Consider the following 18,349-nt stretch of genomic DNA (forward strand, 5'->3'; position numbering starts at 1 on the left):
TTTATCGTAAAAGGTGTTTTAATCAGAAAAACACATAAATCAAAGTTATAAACCAATTGACAGAGAATGTCAACAATATGGCTGCTTAAACAAGACCTGAACAATGATGACATTAGTTGATATCTGAATTCGCATGGAGGCAGTTTCACAAGGTTTCGACTCCTGCATGAGGAACTACAGGGAATTAGTGGCTGTTGAGAAAGGGGGAATTGGTTTTCTTCAGGAATAATACCCTAAATTCATAGTTGTAATGATAAGATGTGAACTGTAAACACATATACATAAAAACAACATTAAACAGAAAAAAAAAAAAGATACCACACAAAACAGTAGAGTGCCAGAACAAATGGCTTCCAGCAATCCAACATCAAAAAAGAGAGGGGGGAAACATCAGAATATTATAGACAGAAGGCTCACTGTTCCATTTCCCCCATCCAAATCTGTAGGCTGGCCAGCACCGGCAAGAAAGCGCAGAATTAGAGTGCAGTGCTGAGAGTACACAGACAACAGGGTGTGGAGAGGTAGCTGACTTCCAGCCGGCCACAAGAGCCAGCCGGCTTCGGCAGGAGGCCAGAGCCCGAAGAAACCCTGCAAATGCCCAGGAGTTTGATAGCTTCTACCAAGAGACATCAAACAGCTATGGCAACAACGATAAAAACACCCAACAACAACAGCATCAACAACAACCAACCAACCAACCAACCAAACAACAACAAAACCCCAACTCCCTTAGGGCTGGAAATTTCAGTCAATGATCGAAGAGTGCCCTATACTCCTGATAATGACCACCGTAGCAAGCTATAAAAAACAAGCACCACTGTTATATCAGAGAAGTTCTTAGCGTTGCTGACCCCTCCCTGTGACTTCCCCACTGGCCTCTGAACTGCTGCTCACACTCATGGGACACAGCTCACACGTGTACCCTACTTAGCGTGGCTTGACTAACTGAGAAGCCAAATGTGAAGATTCATGGCCCACATTCACTTTAAACGATCATACATCGCATTAAAATTCTTGAAGCTGAGAAAGCCGGCGGAACCCAACGCCGTTTACGTAGTGACTTGGATCATCCGCAGAGGAACCTTTCTGGTGGTTCTGCATGTGAAACAGCCCCAAGCAAGCCCAGCCACCTCGCCATGCTCTGCTCCTCCAGAGCGAGTGTTGCCGCTCTTGCTACCCCACACCCCAGACTCTTCTGTGCAGCCAAGAGAGAAAGGCGGAACCACAGGACGCAACTGAGAAGCAGATACAACCACCAAACTTTGACTTGCCAAAGAGCGTGCTGAACTCCGGACTCAGGCGTGGTAGCTCTGAGAGCCACCGATGTTCTTTTTACCGTAGTCAATAAGGTCTCATATACAAAACAGTGTGTGAAACTTCTCTGCAGCTGCATGAGCAATATGTACAAAGCGGTTGTTTTGAAGAAGCTACTCACGTGATGGTATGTAGCACAGTGCAGAGGGCTCGCTGAGGACTCTTGAGGCCCTGGGTTCAATCCCCAGCAGTGTCAGCAAATAACAAAATATACTCATAAGAGAGTACTGATGGGTGTGACTGGGGATGAGGACATCACCTTGAACATGAATTCAAGGCTAGCTTGTGCTACAGGAGCCCTTCTCTCTCTCTTAAAAAAAAAAAAAAAAAGGAATGGATGTGTGTGTGTAAAAGGCCACCAACATGGCTTACTGGGTAAAAAGCACTCAGCTCTACAAGCGGATGTGAGGACCTGAGTTTGAATCCTGAGTCCACGTAAAAGCTGACACGAAGCATGAACATTCTACTCCCACAAGCTGGGAGGGAGACAGGAGATTCTTGGCAGCTCCCGGGCCAGCTAGCCTTGCTTAACGCAGCAGGAAAATGGAGACCCCATCACAAAAAAGGTGACTGACATGAATGAGGTTGTCCTTTGATCTCACAGATCTGTACACAGGCTCATGCAGACCCACGTTCATACACGAGAAAGGCCACATGCGTGTGCACCCATGTGCGCTTGCGCACATCCTCCTCCTAAAATAAAAAATGATGAAAGCTTTGCCTTTTGCATGGAGCCAAGGGTATAGCTGTTTCAACTTATTTCTACAAAAACAAAATGATTAATTGCAAATGGAAACAGCATTTTTCTGAAAACTCAATTTTGCGACAACAAAAAGAAAGCATGCCCTTTTTCTTACACACACAGGCATGTCTGGCTGCGAGGAAGACAATCTCAAAGGTATTGCTGTAGGCCCGAGGTTGACAGAGTAACAGCCTGACTGGCAGTCTCGCAGCACTGAGTGTTACCTGTTTGAATAAAGCGTAGTTCTGTCGTGTGGACAGTGTTCATTGACATACAAGGAAGATGACGATATTGTGGTCGCTAAGGAGGCGGCTTCAAACAGCGATGGGGTGCTGGGTACCAGGTCGGGCCTGTGTCGGGATCCCAGGGCTGGAGGAGAGAAAGCAAACACGCACACTCGTGAATCTCACAGATACCTGTCTCTTTAGCTCTGTAATAACTCAAATGAGTCAAAAGCATTCATTTTATGTTTCAGGCTGCAAATGAAATTAAGAATTAACTGTGCTCTTCTGAACTCCAACAGAAATGTAAAAGAGTTGCTTGCAAACAGGTTAAACAGAAAGGAAATGACATTAAGCTACAAAATGGCTTATGGAAATGATATTAGAGATGCTCTTTTAAAAACCTAATAAAGTGATTGACTCTTTCAAAATGATGGCATAAAAACTCTTGGGAGCTTAAGGAGGTAATTTGGCAGAGATTAAAAGGATGACTGGCAGATGCATAAACAGAGAGGATGGGTTTTGCCCTCTCGTGTAAGAGGCAGACTTCAAGGGACACAAGCCCTTTAACAGAGCGACAGCCTGTGGCACCTCAAGCCCACACAGACTTCTGCAAAGAATTCAGGGAGTCCAAGAAAGTATTTCTGTCAGTGCCTCCACTGTCAGGAAGGATGACCCTTTCAGGCTCAGCAGTGACCTGGGCCTGTTCTCCACTCAGCATCCATATGGATTTTTTTTCCTTCCGTTTTTTGAGACAGGGTCTTATTAAAAAGTCCTGACTGTCCTGGTACTCACAATATAGACCAAGCTGCTCTCGCACTTACAGGGATCTGCCTGCTTCTGCCTCCCGGGTGTTGGGATTAAAGGCATGTGCCATCACTGGCTGGCTTCTATGAATTCTTTCTCTTTCTCCAAACTGAGCTGAAATAATGTAAATGAATACAGTGCAGCCTTGGGTTGTTTCTGACATTGCTTGATACAAACAAAAGCTCCCAAATGATGTATTTTCACTGTGTGAATGGAAAAATAGCCCCACTAGGCATTGTCAGATGAGTTGTTTATTATTATTATTATTATCTTGTAGTAGTAGTTTGGGCTGAATCTAGGGCTCTACACATGATAGGCAAGTACCCCATCACCATGTAGTTCCAGTCCCTGAATTTTGGATTTGGAGGAGTACATTTAATGAGGTAGAGGGAACAGCATGGAGGGAAAATGGAGCAGGGACAGGAAATACTGAATTTTGGTTCTGAAGTTTAGATACATAAAATCCGTAAGCAATGGGTCCAATAATTCATGTGAAAAAAAAAATCCCCAATCCCATTACAGGTGTACATCACATAACAGGTGTGCCACTTCCTTTGTTTCCAGGTATCCTGGAAACAGTGGAGTATATTTAATTTTACTAAAGCTACATGGGAGCCTGAGATAGGTCAGTTGTGAGTTCTAGGCCAGCCTAGAAACTTAACAAGATTTTAATTCACACAAAACCAAACCAAAAGTAAAGTGCCTGTTGAAACAAGGGCTATTTAAGAAAATGAATTTTGTCCCGTTACTCAAACTGTTGACATCCATAACTTCCTGTGTGTTCTTAGAAATCAGGCAGCCTGCTGAAGAAGGGGCCAACAGAAGGCACCTTAGAGGAAGGAACTGCTGCCATCAGTACAGAGAGGACCAAAGGCAATGGCCTGGGCTACTTGTCCTATTGCTGTGACAAAGTAACCTGACAAAACCAACTCAAGACAGGAAGGTTTGTTTATACTTTGGTTCACAGTTCCAGGGCATCATCCACCATGGTGGGGAAGTCATGGCAGCGGGAGCTTGAGGGAGTTGGGCATATTCATCAGCAGTCAAGAAGCAGACACGGATGGGTATGTATGCTCAGCTACCTTTCTCACTTTTATGCAGCCCAGGATGAAAGCCTATGGAATGGTGCCACCCAATTTTATGGTGGGTCTTTTCCACCTCAGTTAACCTAATCAAGACACTCTCTCATGGGCATGTCCAGAATTTGAACTAATCTAGACAATTCTTTACAGTTATGCCCGGAGGTTTCTCTCCTAGATGACTCCAGGACCCACCAAGTTCAAATTAACCACCATAGGCAATTCATTAACTCTCCTTGAAGTAACTCTAGACACAAGAATAGGATAAAGGAATTCAATTTAGTACATGGTTGTAAGTGCTGAGATAGAAGAAGATAGGGATAGCAATCTGTTCTGAAGACTCAGAGGGGAGGAAGGTATCTATAAGGAGTTTTGAATCTTCTATAAGAAGTAAGAGACACTTGGGAGATTTTCTAAAGCACATACTGACTAAAAAACGTCTACATTTGTTGTTAGCAAAAAGACCAAGAGGAGCCTGCGCCATGGCACACACCTCTAATCCCAGCACTCGGGAGGCAGAGGCAGGCGGATCTCTGTAAGTTCGAGGCCAGCCTGCTCTACAGAGCAAGTTCCAGGGCTCCGCAGAGAAATCCTGTCTTGGCACTACCTCCAAAACACACACACACACACACACACACACACACACACACACACACACACAAAACTTCCCCTTATTGATTAAAATAGAAAATTCAAAGTATCAACTCAGCAGATAGAGAAAAGTGTTTAATAAAAATTTGTTTGGCTAATAACTTTTTGGCAAATTAAAAACAGGAAAAGAAAGTTCCTTGGTCTGACAACTGATATGAAATACAACAAGCTTCACTTTAAACAGTGAACCATTAGAAACACTATCTTTAAAATCAGGACAAGGTAAGGCTGCCTAGAGTTATCATTTCTGTTCATCACTGTATCAGCAGTCCTAGCCAGCATAGAGAAAGAAAAAGACATGAGGTCTACAGGGCATCATCAAACAGCCAGAACACACAGTTCTTAAAAAAGGTACAGAGTCCACCCCAATCTCTGTTTATCCAGGCAATGCATCTGCATTCATACTAAATAAACAAATTCTAACATTTATTTACATTCACTAAAGCAGCTCTAAATAAAGAGGATTATTATGTCATTACATATGTGTGCACATAGGTGCGTTTACATGTACATGTCTGTGCTGCACACAAGAAGAAAATTTAGGAAAACAAATACTAATATGCTAGCATTTGTCATCACTAAATAGGTGTCTTATAGAGGTTTTCTTTAAATATCTTAGTATTTGCTATTTTTATAATAAATCATATCATGCATTGTTTATATAGTATTTCATATTTATGCAAATTTATTGTTCTCTGTGTAGTCCTAACAAAATTTTATTTATAGACTCCCTCTTGGAGCATGTATTCTCTGATTTTTCTACTGTGACTTCATACGACTCACAGAATTTACTAGAGTTTTTCTGTTTTAGAAAAGCCGCACGCAAACGTTTACCTTCTTCATCCAGGCTGCTGAAACTCTGTCCTTCGGTTAACAAATCACGCTTCTCATCCTTCCATTCCTGGCCGATGGAGGACACGATCTCCTGGGAGGTCGCCTTCAACGCGGCGATCGAGTTGCACCGCTTCTTAGAGGGTGAGGCCTTCAGAACTGGACAGCAAGGAGGAGTCGTTAAAGCCGGGCACAGTGGGGCAGTGACCACAGTAAGGCCGGGCACAGTGGCAGCCCCAGCACTTAGGAGGCTGAGGCAGAAGGGCTTTGGAGGGTGGCCTGGGTTACCCACTGAGATCCTGTTTTAAAACAACCACAGAACTAAAGAAACGAAACTTAAGAAAAATCAGATTCAGATTTCTAAATTTAATATTCTATTTGTTAGTTAATATTTTAGACATAATCTGAGTATAGAAGACAAAAGCTCATATATATATATATATATATATATGGAGAAAGAGATTAAAGAGTTCGTGTTTTGGGCTTTATTATTTGTTCAAAATGGCTTGATTTTAAGAAAAATATTCTAAGTTGAACTGTCGTTGGATTTGGAAATAGTCTTATTTGAGGTGAACTTCGTGGTTTTGTTTTTTGTTTTTGCTAAAGAATTGTCCCTCCTCCTCCTCGTTTTTCTTATGCTGGGAGCTGGGTGAGTTGGTAAGTGCAGATGGTGTGGTTCAGAGAGTTCTCATGACCCCAGTTTTTTTAGCCAGGGACCGGAACTTTCTAAATGTGCCAGTGTTTAATCGTATATGAATGTTGCCCAACTTAGCCAAGTTATTTCCAATTGCTTCTTTGTGATTTTCCACTGAAACTCCTCTGTGGCCTTGTCAGATGTATATTTCTCTCCCATCTCTGTCAGAATGGCAGCGGCGGTCTCCAGTCTGAGCAGCATGCTGGGCAGCCTGAGCCAGTGAAAATGTACTTCCCCAAGTATCATGTTTGCCAAAGCCCGTGGTTTCACAGAGGACGCTTTGGTCGGAGCTGCTTAAGCTGTAGACTGATCTTCACCACTCATGCTCATGCTTTCGTACAGTAACTCTTCTTGGCTGAATATTGCTAGAGAATTTCATTAGAGGGGGGAAAGAGGGAAGCTGCAACCTGTTCATGCTTCCCCTGAACTTGTTACTGGCACAGTCCTTTGGAGGTTTGCTTAAAGGGGTGAGCTGACAGCAATTGGATTAGTCACCTGATGTTTAGCTTTGGGACTCTCCTGAGTTTGGATTGCATGGTTCATTAGGGCTTTCTGTGGACAGGTTTCAAGAGATTAATTGGAGAAGGACTTTGGGATTTACAAATGAGGGAAGAACAGAGGGCAATCTCCCTGCTTCCAGGGCAGGGAAGGCTTAGCTCTCTCCAAGCAGTTTTATATTAATATCATCATCATGATAAGTAATATTCATGGTCTAGGGCCTTCTTTAGGCAATGTGAGGCCAACACTCACATTGCATATCTCAAATTGCTGAAATGTCTAAGGGAGGCTGGACCTTTTTACAGGCCTAGAAACAGAGGGGCAGAAGAGTGGGCTCGCTCCAGGTCACAGGGTTAGAGAGTGAACCTCAGGGGCCTTTCTTGTTTTCTTCACTGATGAATTAATGGTTGATTTTCTAGCTCCTTAGAATCTCATTTTCTGGTTAAGGTGTGTGTGTGTGTTTGTGTGTGTGCATGCGTGAGCATAGCTGTGTGAACCTAAAGGAGATTTTGGATGTTCAAACAGCTATCTTGCCATTCCCCCTGGCTACTCACAATTGATTTTAATGATAACTCAGTAGACCAAGAACGCTGGTTTTCCTTCGCTCCGCATTCTGTCAGGCAGTGTTCACTGTGCAGGTGGAAGCGATTACCCACACGCTGGTGTCTGCTGTAATATTCCCCCCTACTTTCGTTAATCTTTTATGAACCATGACACATTCCTGCCCTTTGCTATAGTATCTTTAGATTTCTAAGTAGAGCAATTTTATTTTATTTTTTTATGTCTAAGTCAGAGAATAAGAGCTGTGGTTTGGACACTGGTAGGGGTCCCTGACACTTCAGGTGAACTACAAGGTTGAACTATTTTTATAGGAATATGAAAGCGATATGAGTTTTCCAGAGGTTGAGTGGACTGTGCTGTCCTCACAGGCTGAATTCAGAAACAGATGCAAGGCTTCAAATAGTCTCAACTAAGACAGATACTCAGAGTTTCAGAATAGTCTAAGAAACGCCACTCTCTCACTAGTTGTTTTAGGAAGCATAACTATCACCACAATTGTTTTTATGTTAAAATTTTGTTTTGTAAGAGTCAGTTCTTGCTGTTCTACCATGACAGAGATGCAGGGGCCTCTTGTTTGCTGCCCTGTGAGTATCCAAGGCTAGCTGGCCTGAGAGCTTCCAGGGACCTCACGTTTCTGCTTCCCATCTCCCTGCAGGGGTGCCTGGATTTCAGACGCTTACTTTTGCATCTGTATTTACCTAGGTTTTAGGGGTACGCCTGTGGGACAAGTTGCCCAGCTAGACCCCAATAAGTTTTTATTGTGAACTGGTAAAAATCAGTAATTCATAATATGTTTTTCCCAATTCAGATTTCTGTAAGACGTAGACAGTTCTTTGTGTGTGTGTGTGGGGGTCCTTACTAATTTTTAAGATATAAAGTTACCCTAAGAGCAGACAGTCTGAGCATTGCTTTCCCACTCCACTGTTCTTACTCAGATGCTGATGCTCAACGACGAGACCCAGCTCAGAGAATGAGGACATGGGCAGTGTAAGGTGGAGCAGGCAAAAGAGGGACAGTGGAGGAAGACATTCAGGAGGGTCAGCCTGGGGGTGTGAAATGAGAAAGACAGCAGAAGGGCCCCTGGCAACAAACCTCTGCCAAGACCACAGAATACCTGTAGCAAGAGCTAACAACTTTGCCTAAATGGTGAGTTCCTCAGTCCACATATGAGCCTTGCCATTTTCAACCTAAACTGACTTGCATCTGGCTGAAAACTGAATGCCTTAGGGATATCTGAGGATTTATTTATTTATTTATAGACAGGGTTTCTCTAACTTTGGCTGTCCTAGAACTCACTATGTAGCCCAGGTTGGCCTTGAACTCACAGAGATCTGACTGCCCGTTTCCTGAATGCTGGCATTAAATATGTGCCCCATGACATCCACCCAGCAGGATCTATCATCTGGTTTCCACGGCCCACTCCTTCTCTGAGCGTGTCTTTAGCTAAACCAGTGGCTCCCATCCTTCCTAATGCTGTGACCCTTTGTAACAGCTCCTCATGCTGTGGTGACCTCCAACCATAAAATTATTTTTGTTGCTACTTCATAACTGTAATTTTGCCACTGTTATGTACTGTAATGTAAATATCTGTATTTTCCAGTGGTCTTAAGTAACCCCTATGAAAGGGTTGTTCAAACCCCCAAAGGGGTTGGACCTACAAATTGAGAACCGTTAAGCTAAACCATGTCTGATATCAGGCACCTGGGCCCATCTCCAGCCTGCAGCCTGCCACTCAACTGTCTCTAGATCTGACCACTTTCAGCTCAACCATCTGCCTTTCCTGAGCCTCCCCCCATCTTTATTCTTACCCCCAGCCCTTTGCACGGGCTCTTTCCTCTCCTTGAGAGGTTTTTTCTATCTTCCTGTGATCTCTGAATTAACACTACAGGACTTGAACATCTTTTCCTACCTAAAACTCCTTTTGGGAAGAACTGGTATACCCTTAGAAGATAGAAGATGTATCAGGTCCAGGCAGGTTACCTGGGCAAAGAATTTCAGAGAGGTTTTTAACACAAGGGTGACTAATGCTTCTAGAAAATATAGGAATTTTGTAGACATTACTGCCTAGAAAGGTGGAATGAATGGATGGAAGAAGGCAGAAGGCCAAAAAGTAAAAACAAAACAAAAAAGGAACAAAAAAAGATACTCGAAGACTGAAGACCAGTGCTCTTTTCTTGGTACAGGATCTTAACTCATAACAAAGTTATGTCCTTAAGCATTAGGGCTTTTAGCCATCATTGATGAAACGGTTTTGTTGTAAAGTCCCAAGCGCACTAATTAAATTGCATCTTTCTGAAATGGTGGTGGTGAACATTTCACCCATTCATCGTATTACTCGTCAAACAAGAACTTAATGCGTTCCGAGCTGCTGGAGCCAAGAAGAGAGGGTGTATAAGGTGGGGTTGGTGAGAAGCAACGTCACAGGGCAGGGACAGAGGCCACATCACCAGTAGACACCGGAGCTCTGTGAAGGGCTTTGTAGTCAAAGAACCCTATGGAAGTTTCCGTCTCCCAAACTTATAATAACTATTTTTTGTTGTTAAACAGTTTGAATGGGAAGTTAGAGAGAGTATAGCTGTATGTCAGGCTCATTCTTCTGGCTGCATTGTAGAGAGGGACTGGATTGTATAGGGACACAGCTGGGCACAAACAGACCTTTACGGGAGGGGGCTATATGAATATATTTCAGGTAAAAAAAATTCATAAAAAACCCAAATTACGTCCACAGTGGCCTCACGCAAGAAGGAGTGGCCTCCTCATGTTTTTGAGTGTAAGACTGCGGGCCTCGGTGAGTGGCTAGGTGGGGCGGAGTCAAGGCATGATGGACGTATTAGTGGTCTGGGTTACCGTGCCTGATGGTGGGATGTGGATTCAGGAAAAGAGGCAGGCTCTGTGCGGGGGGGCAACCAACCTCTCCTATGAACTTGGTGGGCTCAAAAAAAATCATGGTGTGTGAGAGGGCTGGAGAGGCAAGGGGATGTGACAGAGTATGGGAAGTAACCTTAGACCCACAGAAGGTAAGGGACCGTGATGGGCATGGGGAAGTTACTCAGGGAGAATTGTATAAAGGGAAGAGACAAAGTTCTGGCCCGCATCTAGAACATGCACATATAATGTTGAGGCACAGCTGGAGAGACACCTAAGGTCACCAGAGAGGAGCTTGAGAATCTGAAGGCGAAGAAGCAGGGTCCAGAGTCATGAAGGACAGTGAAGACACACTTCACAAGAGTATGACTAGTAGTCTCCGATGCTTCAGAGATTAAAAATCAAATCAAATCAAAACAAAACAAAACAACAGGCTGAAAGCTGTTAAATAGCTTGGAGGAGGCTGCTGACTGGCAACTGCAAGAGGAAAATTTCGGTGGAGTGGTAGGATCGGCATTCAACTGGAGTGTGCTCGCGAGCGAGAAGAAACAAGGTAACGAGACAGCTGCCAGTGTGCACAGCTCTCAAGGGGAGAAAGGCACCACAGGAGAGGCACAGAGATGCGGCCCTGAGGGGTTGTTTTCAGTCACAGGAGGAGTGGACTGAAGGCCTGGGCATGGTGCTGGCCAAGGATGGATGGGCAAAACCACCCTCGTGTGAAGGTAATCTCTAGGAGGATCTGCTGAAGACACTAAGAAGACCCAGCATCCATGTGGAGCATCCTGCAGCCCTTCCCAAATGCACACAGCAGGCCTCCCCCATTCCTGCCCTGGGTGCTGGGTCTGCACAGCTTACATCCAATGAAAGACTCAAGTAAAGCGAGTGAAACTTACGAGAGAAACAAGCCGGGCCCGGAATACGTTAGCTCACTGGAAGGCAGAGGACGAAATCACCTTTTCTACTGTGACAGAACAGGCAACCGGCAACCAGGATGAGGTGCCCACTGCCTAAGCAGAAGCACGGTCCTGAGCATGTTGTTAAGAACTTGGGAACAACAGAGCTAGATTCTGACCCATTTCATCTATCAAAAAAGTACCACAGGGACCAGGAAAGGAATTTTAAAGATTTGCACGAAGTAGAATTGGTGGTGTAGATTTAGTGATAGAACACTTGACCAGCACGCAAGAGGCCCTAACTTCAGTTTCCAGCACTGGAAAAAATACGCTCCTTCTCTTTAAAAGTTTGTAATACAAATGAACAACAAAATTCCAAATCAACTGTTAACCAACTAACTGAACAAAACTGACACCTCTATGCTGAAAATACAAATACAAGAAAAGAAATGAATTAAGTCCTAAATAAAACGACAGCCCATGTTCATGGAATGGAAGCCATCATATTATTAAGATGGCAGAGCTTCCCAGACTGATCCACAGAATCAACCCAAACCAAAATGCTGCTTTCCTTTTGAAAACATAAACTGACAAGATGACTATTAAAGCCACGTAGAAATACTAAGGGCCCAGCATGGATGAGTGGAGGAAGAACAGGTGAATGACTCGTGATTCTTGAATGCAAAACAGACAGCTGAAATACAAGCACTGGGGCAGGGGGACTTGGATAAGGGAGGACATACTGATCAGCAAGATGGGACGAGAGTCCAGAAACAAATCTTTACATACAACAATTAACTGTGTTAATTGATTTCCAACAGGAGCACCAGAGCAATTCAACACGGGAAAAACAGGCTTTTCAACGGTGATGGAAGAACTGGAAATACAGTGAGAAAATGAGAGAAAAGGAATCCTACCTCATAGACCTAATTGTAAGAGGTGAAACTGTGTGACTATTAAAAGGAAATAAGACCTTGGGGAGGTGATACATATCTACACCACATCAAATGCAGTGAGGGAAGGGGGAGAAAGAGAGAATGGAACTATATCTAAATTAAAAAAGAAATGTTCTTTAAAGGACACCGACAAAAATATCAAATGAAAACTTACAACATTCGGAAATCATGTTTCTGATAACAGGCTTGCGTCCAGAATATATAAAGAGCTTTCAAAAGTTCAACAGCAACACGCACATGACTGAACTAAAAATGGGCCAAGAATCTGAGAATATACAAATGGCCAGTGAACAAATGAGATGTTTAACATTATTTGTCTTTGGAGAGTCGAAAACTGAAAGCATAATGAGTCACAACTCCACACACACCAATATGGCATAGCTGAGAGAGAACCAGCGGGTGAGGAGGTAGAGAACGAGGCCCTCGACTGTTGTCAGTGGGACAGTGAGACGGTGCAGATGCTTGGGAAAAGTTTGCAGAGTTATCACACGACCCAGCAACTTCACTTTTAGGTACCTTCAGAAGAGAAATGAAAATATACACCCATACAGATCCTCACATGTGAACGTTCACAGGAACATTCTTCATAAAAGCTAGAAAGCTGGAAATTAGCTTTCAACTGAGGATCAATAAAATGTGACATGCAATAGACTATTACTCAGGAGTGGAAAAATAAAGTGCCGATATATGATACAACATATGTAACTTTATTAAATGTAGAAAGTCACACATACAAGTCATCCACTACTGGTTTCTATGATGCTTCCTAAATCGGTTAATACCGTGGAGACAGAAAGAAATGCTGGGAAGGAGAGGAATATGGTGATTACTAATGGGTTGTAATAAAAATGTTCTAAAATTAGACAGCTGTGATGACTGGATGACTTAGTGAATATATTAAAACCCACAAATCTGCACACTTTAAAGAGGTGCATTTCGTAATATGTAATGTATGCCTTAACAATACTGTTATAAAAAATTACTCAAAATGAGAAAAAGTTAAGAAGTAAGTCTTGGGGTTGGAGAGAGAGAGCTCAGGGGTTAAGAGCATTTGCTGCTCTCGCAGAGGACCCGGGTTCAGTTCTCAGTTCCCACGTGATGGCTCACAATCATCTGTTAACTCTACTTTCAGGAGTTCTGACTCCCTCTTCTGGCCTCCGTGAGCACTGCATGCACAGGGTGCACACACATACATGCAGGCAAACACTAGTACACATTAAATAGAAAAAAATTAATCTTTTTAAAAGTAAATAAGACTTATTACATTAAAAGCATGATAAATCAGAGACTGGGGAAGTCTGTGACACATACTGTATTTTTTGGAACCGAAGAAGCCACCGATTACGATGTAGGTTTATTTGCTACTGCATTAAGGGGAGATAAAAACAAACAAGAAACAAAAAACACCAACCACAGTGAGGAGGCTCCGGGAGAAGCCTTCCTCTTCCAGAGAGAGAGAAAGAGAAAGAGAGAGTGAGTGTGTGTGTGTGTGTGTGTGTGTGTGTAGCATTAAAGGGCCATGTTCTTTTATAAAGTACTGGCCCAGGGGGAAGAGAGGTAGAAAATCTTGGAAATTATGAGCCACAAGCCTGAACACAAGAGACTTGCAATCTGAATAAACACTACTTTATGGTCTATCTTAGGTCAGGAAAACCTTGGGCAGAAAAATTTAATTTATGGGGGTGTGTGTGTCTCAATTTGACACTAATTTTTATGAGACAACCAATTGTGTTTGAGGCTGGTAGAATAATAAGGTGAAGGTTTATATAAATGTCGAGCTTATGTAAATTATTCGGAAAAATAATAAACACTCAACACAAGTGGCCAGATATTACGTAGCCTAATTCCCAAAGGAATTATAAATGGCCGACAAATCATGAGAAACACTTGACCCTAACCAATACTTGAGAAAAATAAAACAATCAGGTAGCATTTTCTTATCACAGTGGCATAATTTAAAAAGCCTACTGGAGGCTGAGGGCTGTAGTCGGCTTCTCTACAGTTATGTATATTTAATATCCACATCTTGAACTCTATCCCAAGTAAACAGTCCCAATTTAGACACAGCATTTATCTGGAACTGTGATCATAAAAAATATTAGCTGGACACAGGGAAAGGAGAAATGATGCAAATGCCAATTCCTAAAGGAGTGGATAGCAGATTATGGCACACCCCTATAATTTTCAGGCCGCATTTCAGCTTTGAATGATGTCTGGAATATTCAAGGATTTGAGAAACGATTTCTATTATAATGCTATGCAAAAATCAGAGAGCAGAAACCCTCTTTTTACGTGTGGTGACAAATCAAACCTGGATCTTGCACACGGCAGTCACACACTTTGTTGGATATCAGCTTTGTAAAAATGCACTAAAGCACAAAAGTGAAAATTGGGAGGAAGTGCATCAACCTCTTAGTACCTAGGCAGCTCTGGGCAGAGGGCTTGCAAGTAATTATCATGGCTTCGTTTGCATTTTCAAACTGCAGCAAATATTATAAGAAAAAATTTACAATTACCAACATCATGATTTTGGGGTTGACTAACTTATTCTGACTCTCGTTATAAAGGCGAGCCATAGACTAATTAAATGATGAAATAGCAATGTGTGTATAATATGCTTATTCTCCACTTTCCACAGTTTGAACACTAAGAGTATGCACATAGAAAATTTCCCCTAAGTATAAAGATAAATAAGATGCCATGTAACACCTTGATTTAAAATAATTATTATTAGCTTTGGGCCTAGTTTGTTCTAGTAATTTAAGCACTCGTGGAATGAAGGCAGCGTACTGATTTGAGAACATTCTCTCTCTCTCTCTCTCTCTCTCTCTCTCTCTCTCTCTTTTGCAAAGCTGGCTCAACCTGGGGATCTGTGTCTGCTGGGCAAGTACCACATCGGAGCTAAACCTATAGGGGCTTTCTTCAATTTTTGATGTGAGAATTTTTGATCTATAGACTTGACCCTGAGCCTGCCTTTGTAGCTTCCCACCATGTGTGGGATTGTGTGAGTTTTACTTTTTTTCTTTTTGACACAGGATCTCACTGTATACCCAACAGTGGTCCGAGGTCTTCCAGTCCTCCTGTTTCAGCTTCTCAGGTGCCGGGATTATAGGTATGTGCCACTCTGCCTGTTAGTATGTGTGCTTTGATTTGTCACTAAGGTTCTTCTATTTTCTCTTTGATTTCTTCTTGAAACTATTGGTGCCAATGGCAACATATAAATAAATCTGTTAACTGTACATTGTGTGTTGTGTTCACATGTGTGCATGTGGAGACCAAAAGGTTGATGCTGGGCGTCTTCACCCATCACTCTCTACCTTATTTATTTATTCTTTTGAGAAAGGGTCTCCCATTGGACATGAAGTTTATGGACTGGCCAGCAAGTTCCAGCACTCTACTGTCTACTCCTCACTAGTGCACAGATTATACTGTGCTCTGCCTTTTACAGGGGTGCTAAGGGTTCGAACTCAGGTCCTCATGCTTTCATATCACTTTACTAACTAAGCTTTTCCCCACATTCAGCCTGTATTTTTTTTAACATAAAAATGGGCCAGTTATTATGGCATCATTAAATCATGATATTTAATCATAATTAGTCATTATTACCACTGCAAAAAAAAAAATTCCAACTCTTCCAACAAAAACTCTCCACAGATATATGGTGACATCAGTAACAAGTGCTACAACCAAGAAATATTAATCCCCTTACCTTGAATCTTCTTGAAAACTCTGGAATTCATAAACTTTAAAAATCTATCTGCATAAAAACTTGGTCTATGAACTGAAACGGTATCCTGAAAAAAAAGAAAGAAAGAAAGAAAAAAGATGACACGTCTGCCTCTTGATGTTCATCTCAAGTTAGGAAAAGTTAGTCAAGGTCTGAAATAGAACATGACCAAGAATTAGAAGGACCAGAGGGGCCGGGGGCAGCTGGTAAGACTCAGTCAAGAGGAAGAGAGTCATCGGGGCATGGTGGCACACGCCTTTAATCCCAGCTCTCAGGGAAGCAGAGGCAGGTAGATCTCTGTGAGTTCAAGCCAGCCTGGTCTACAAAGTGAGTGCAGGACAGCCAAGGCTACACAGAGAAACCCTGTCTCACAAACAAACAAACAAACAAACAAACAAACAAACAGAGTAGAAAGAGTCCATGGTCTCAGGATAAAATGGAGTATGCAGGGACAGGGGAGACAGCCAAAGGACTCTGCTTCATAAATAAAAATTGTCCATTCTGTCAACACCACCAGGGCACGGGGGGGAGGCGGAGAACTGAGATGCTGTTTTTCCTGACACACAGGAGCAATCCGAGCAGCACTTAGAATGAAGGTGGCACCTGTCTCGAGTACAGCTGTGTAGGAGGTATCTGCACTTTCAGCTAGGAACAGCTGCAACTTCGCAAGGAGCACAGTTCTCAGTCACAGTGTAAGGAACAGAAACACACAGAGCATAAGGGCGACATTTAAATGAGTGTGGCTCACCCCTAGGTAACAAGGCAAGAAGACCGAGGTTACACTGCATTAGCTACTGATCACACGGGACTGGGTTGAATTAAAGGGCCGGGTCCCTCTCATGTTCAGCAGGAGTCCTTAGGACGGTCAGGTCATTTTATAATAATCCAGAAAAGGGCACGGACGAAGGAGCTGATTCTCTATGTTCATCTGGTAGAGGCTCATTTTTGAATGTAGGTTTCTGAATCTCAATAGTGAAATTTCTAAAAGTTCAAGTGTAGACACTGTGAAGGGTCCGCAGTGGGCTTCAGGGAGTATTGAGCCAGAAGTCAGGAGATCTGCACCTGATGTGAAGTCTGTTTCTAATGGGCTGTGTGATACTGGGAACAGCCATGTCTCAGGGATTCCTTCATCTATGAACACACTGTTCCATGAATCTCTGTACACCGAGTTAGAAACATCTGTAATTCTGCAATGGGAAGTTAAAAGGGCACAGCGCTTCAGGCACACTTGGAAGGCTGAGCAGGCCCTTGGGGATCTGGAGACATTTGTTTCTGGTGTGACATGTGACCTTCCAATGGTACTGGCAGCTTCTGTCCACATGGACAGCTTCTCACAACAGATGCCGTGATTTACAAATATTGGTACGGAGCAAGGAATCCATGGATGATTGACACTCAGTCCTTGCCTTAAAGGCCCTCATTTGTTATCTTTGGTCTGAAAAAACCCTGTCTAAATAAATACATTTGTAAACAAATGAAACTAAGTCTCGATTACCTTACAGTTTTACAAATGCATAACAAGTACAGATCTCTTTCCTACAACCAAACTAAAGATTGGAAGACAGAAAGGTTGGGACCCTTTGCTAATGCGAGACCAGATCACTGACCTGGTAATGGAATGAAAGTATCTCTGAAAACATCAAATGACCTTGGGATATTTGGCATCTACCTTCTGCATTCAAGGTGCTGTGAGGTTCCTATCTTTCTCATCCGGGAGACCTAAAATTAACTGACCTTGATTTTTTTCATAAGAGGAATCCTTGACCTGATGTTTTCTCCACCTGACGTTTCTCTGTGCCTCACTCCTCACCTTACAAAGGGAACCTTTGCATTCCACATAGAAACAACCACTGCTTTGTTTCCTTCTCCTCTACCTGGCTGTTGGGCTGGAAGCCATTTATTTGAATAGCTGTTCAAATGTATGTGGTCTTGTTCTTAGATCGGAGCCTCAGATTCAGATTCTCAGCATGGGAAGACCTTTGCTTTCCTCTGAGTCTAGTGACAGCCTTAGCAGGACTAGAGGTATCTACAGTTTAACAAAACACAGGTCACTCACCCCATCATAAACGAGGGCTTTCCAGGAATGTTCTAATTTCTTCATTAACCTAAAAAGGAAAAAGATGGGGAAAATAATACTGAGAATGCAAAACTTCTCTCATTGGGTAAACTTTCAGAAAAAACCCATTTTGATTACATTTGAAATAATGAAAGATCATTTCCCCAAATTTCTCACCTATATGATTGGAGAATATCAATAATGCCCATGAATAAAAGCAGTTTTTCTCCCTTGTGGCTTTTAGCTGGAATGCCTCCCATTCTGTGGGTAGAGCAAAGGGGAAAATATTTTATAGCATAAGCACAGAAAGCAAAAATTCATTGCTAATTATACACTGAAAACACTAAGAACCCTAGACTACCTCTTCCTTTATTGCCATGAGTTTTCATCACTTTAAAGGATCATAACTTCATAGCTGTCACATCTGAAGGGCTGGGTGGCAAGAATCTAATTA

At 42.7% G+C, this 18,349-nt stretch overlaps 1 protein-coding gene across 3 annotated transcripts in view; it reads right to left on the reverse strand.

Moving 5' to 3' along the window:
- The window catches only part of Pip5k1b (phosphatidylinositol-4-phosphate 5-kinase type 1 beta), a 270,694-nt gene that overhangs the window by 49,669 nt on the left and 202,676 nt on the right, over positions 1–18,349 (reverse strand). For all 3 annotated transcript variants that reach the window (XM_060387780.1, XM_060387797.1, XM_060387789.1), the window contains exons 9-13: positions 18,073–18,156; positions 17,896–17,944; positions 15,822–15,906; positions 5,649–5,804; positions 2,281–2,425 (exon numbers count right to left, since the gene is read on the reverse strand). In XM_060387780.1, the coding sequence (XP_060243763.1) occupies positions 2,281–2,425; positions 5,649–5,804; positions 15,822–15,906; positions 17,896–17,944; positions 18,073–18,156 (519 nt within the window). The remainder of the gene's footprint in view (positions 1–2,280; positions 2,426–5,648; positions 5,805–15,821; positions 15,907–17,895; positions 17,945–18,072; positions 18,157–18,349) is intronic.

Source organism: Meriones unguiculatus, chromosome 1 (genome assembly GCF_030254825.1).
Source record: "Meriones unguiculatus strain TT.TT164.6M chromosome 1, Bangor_MerUng_6.1, whole genome shotgun sequence".
NCBI lineage: Eukaryota > Metazoa > Chordata > Mammalia > Rodentia > Muridae > Meriones > Meriones unguiculatus.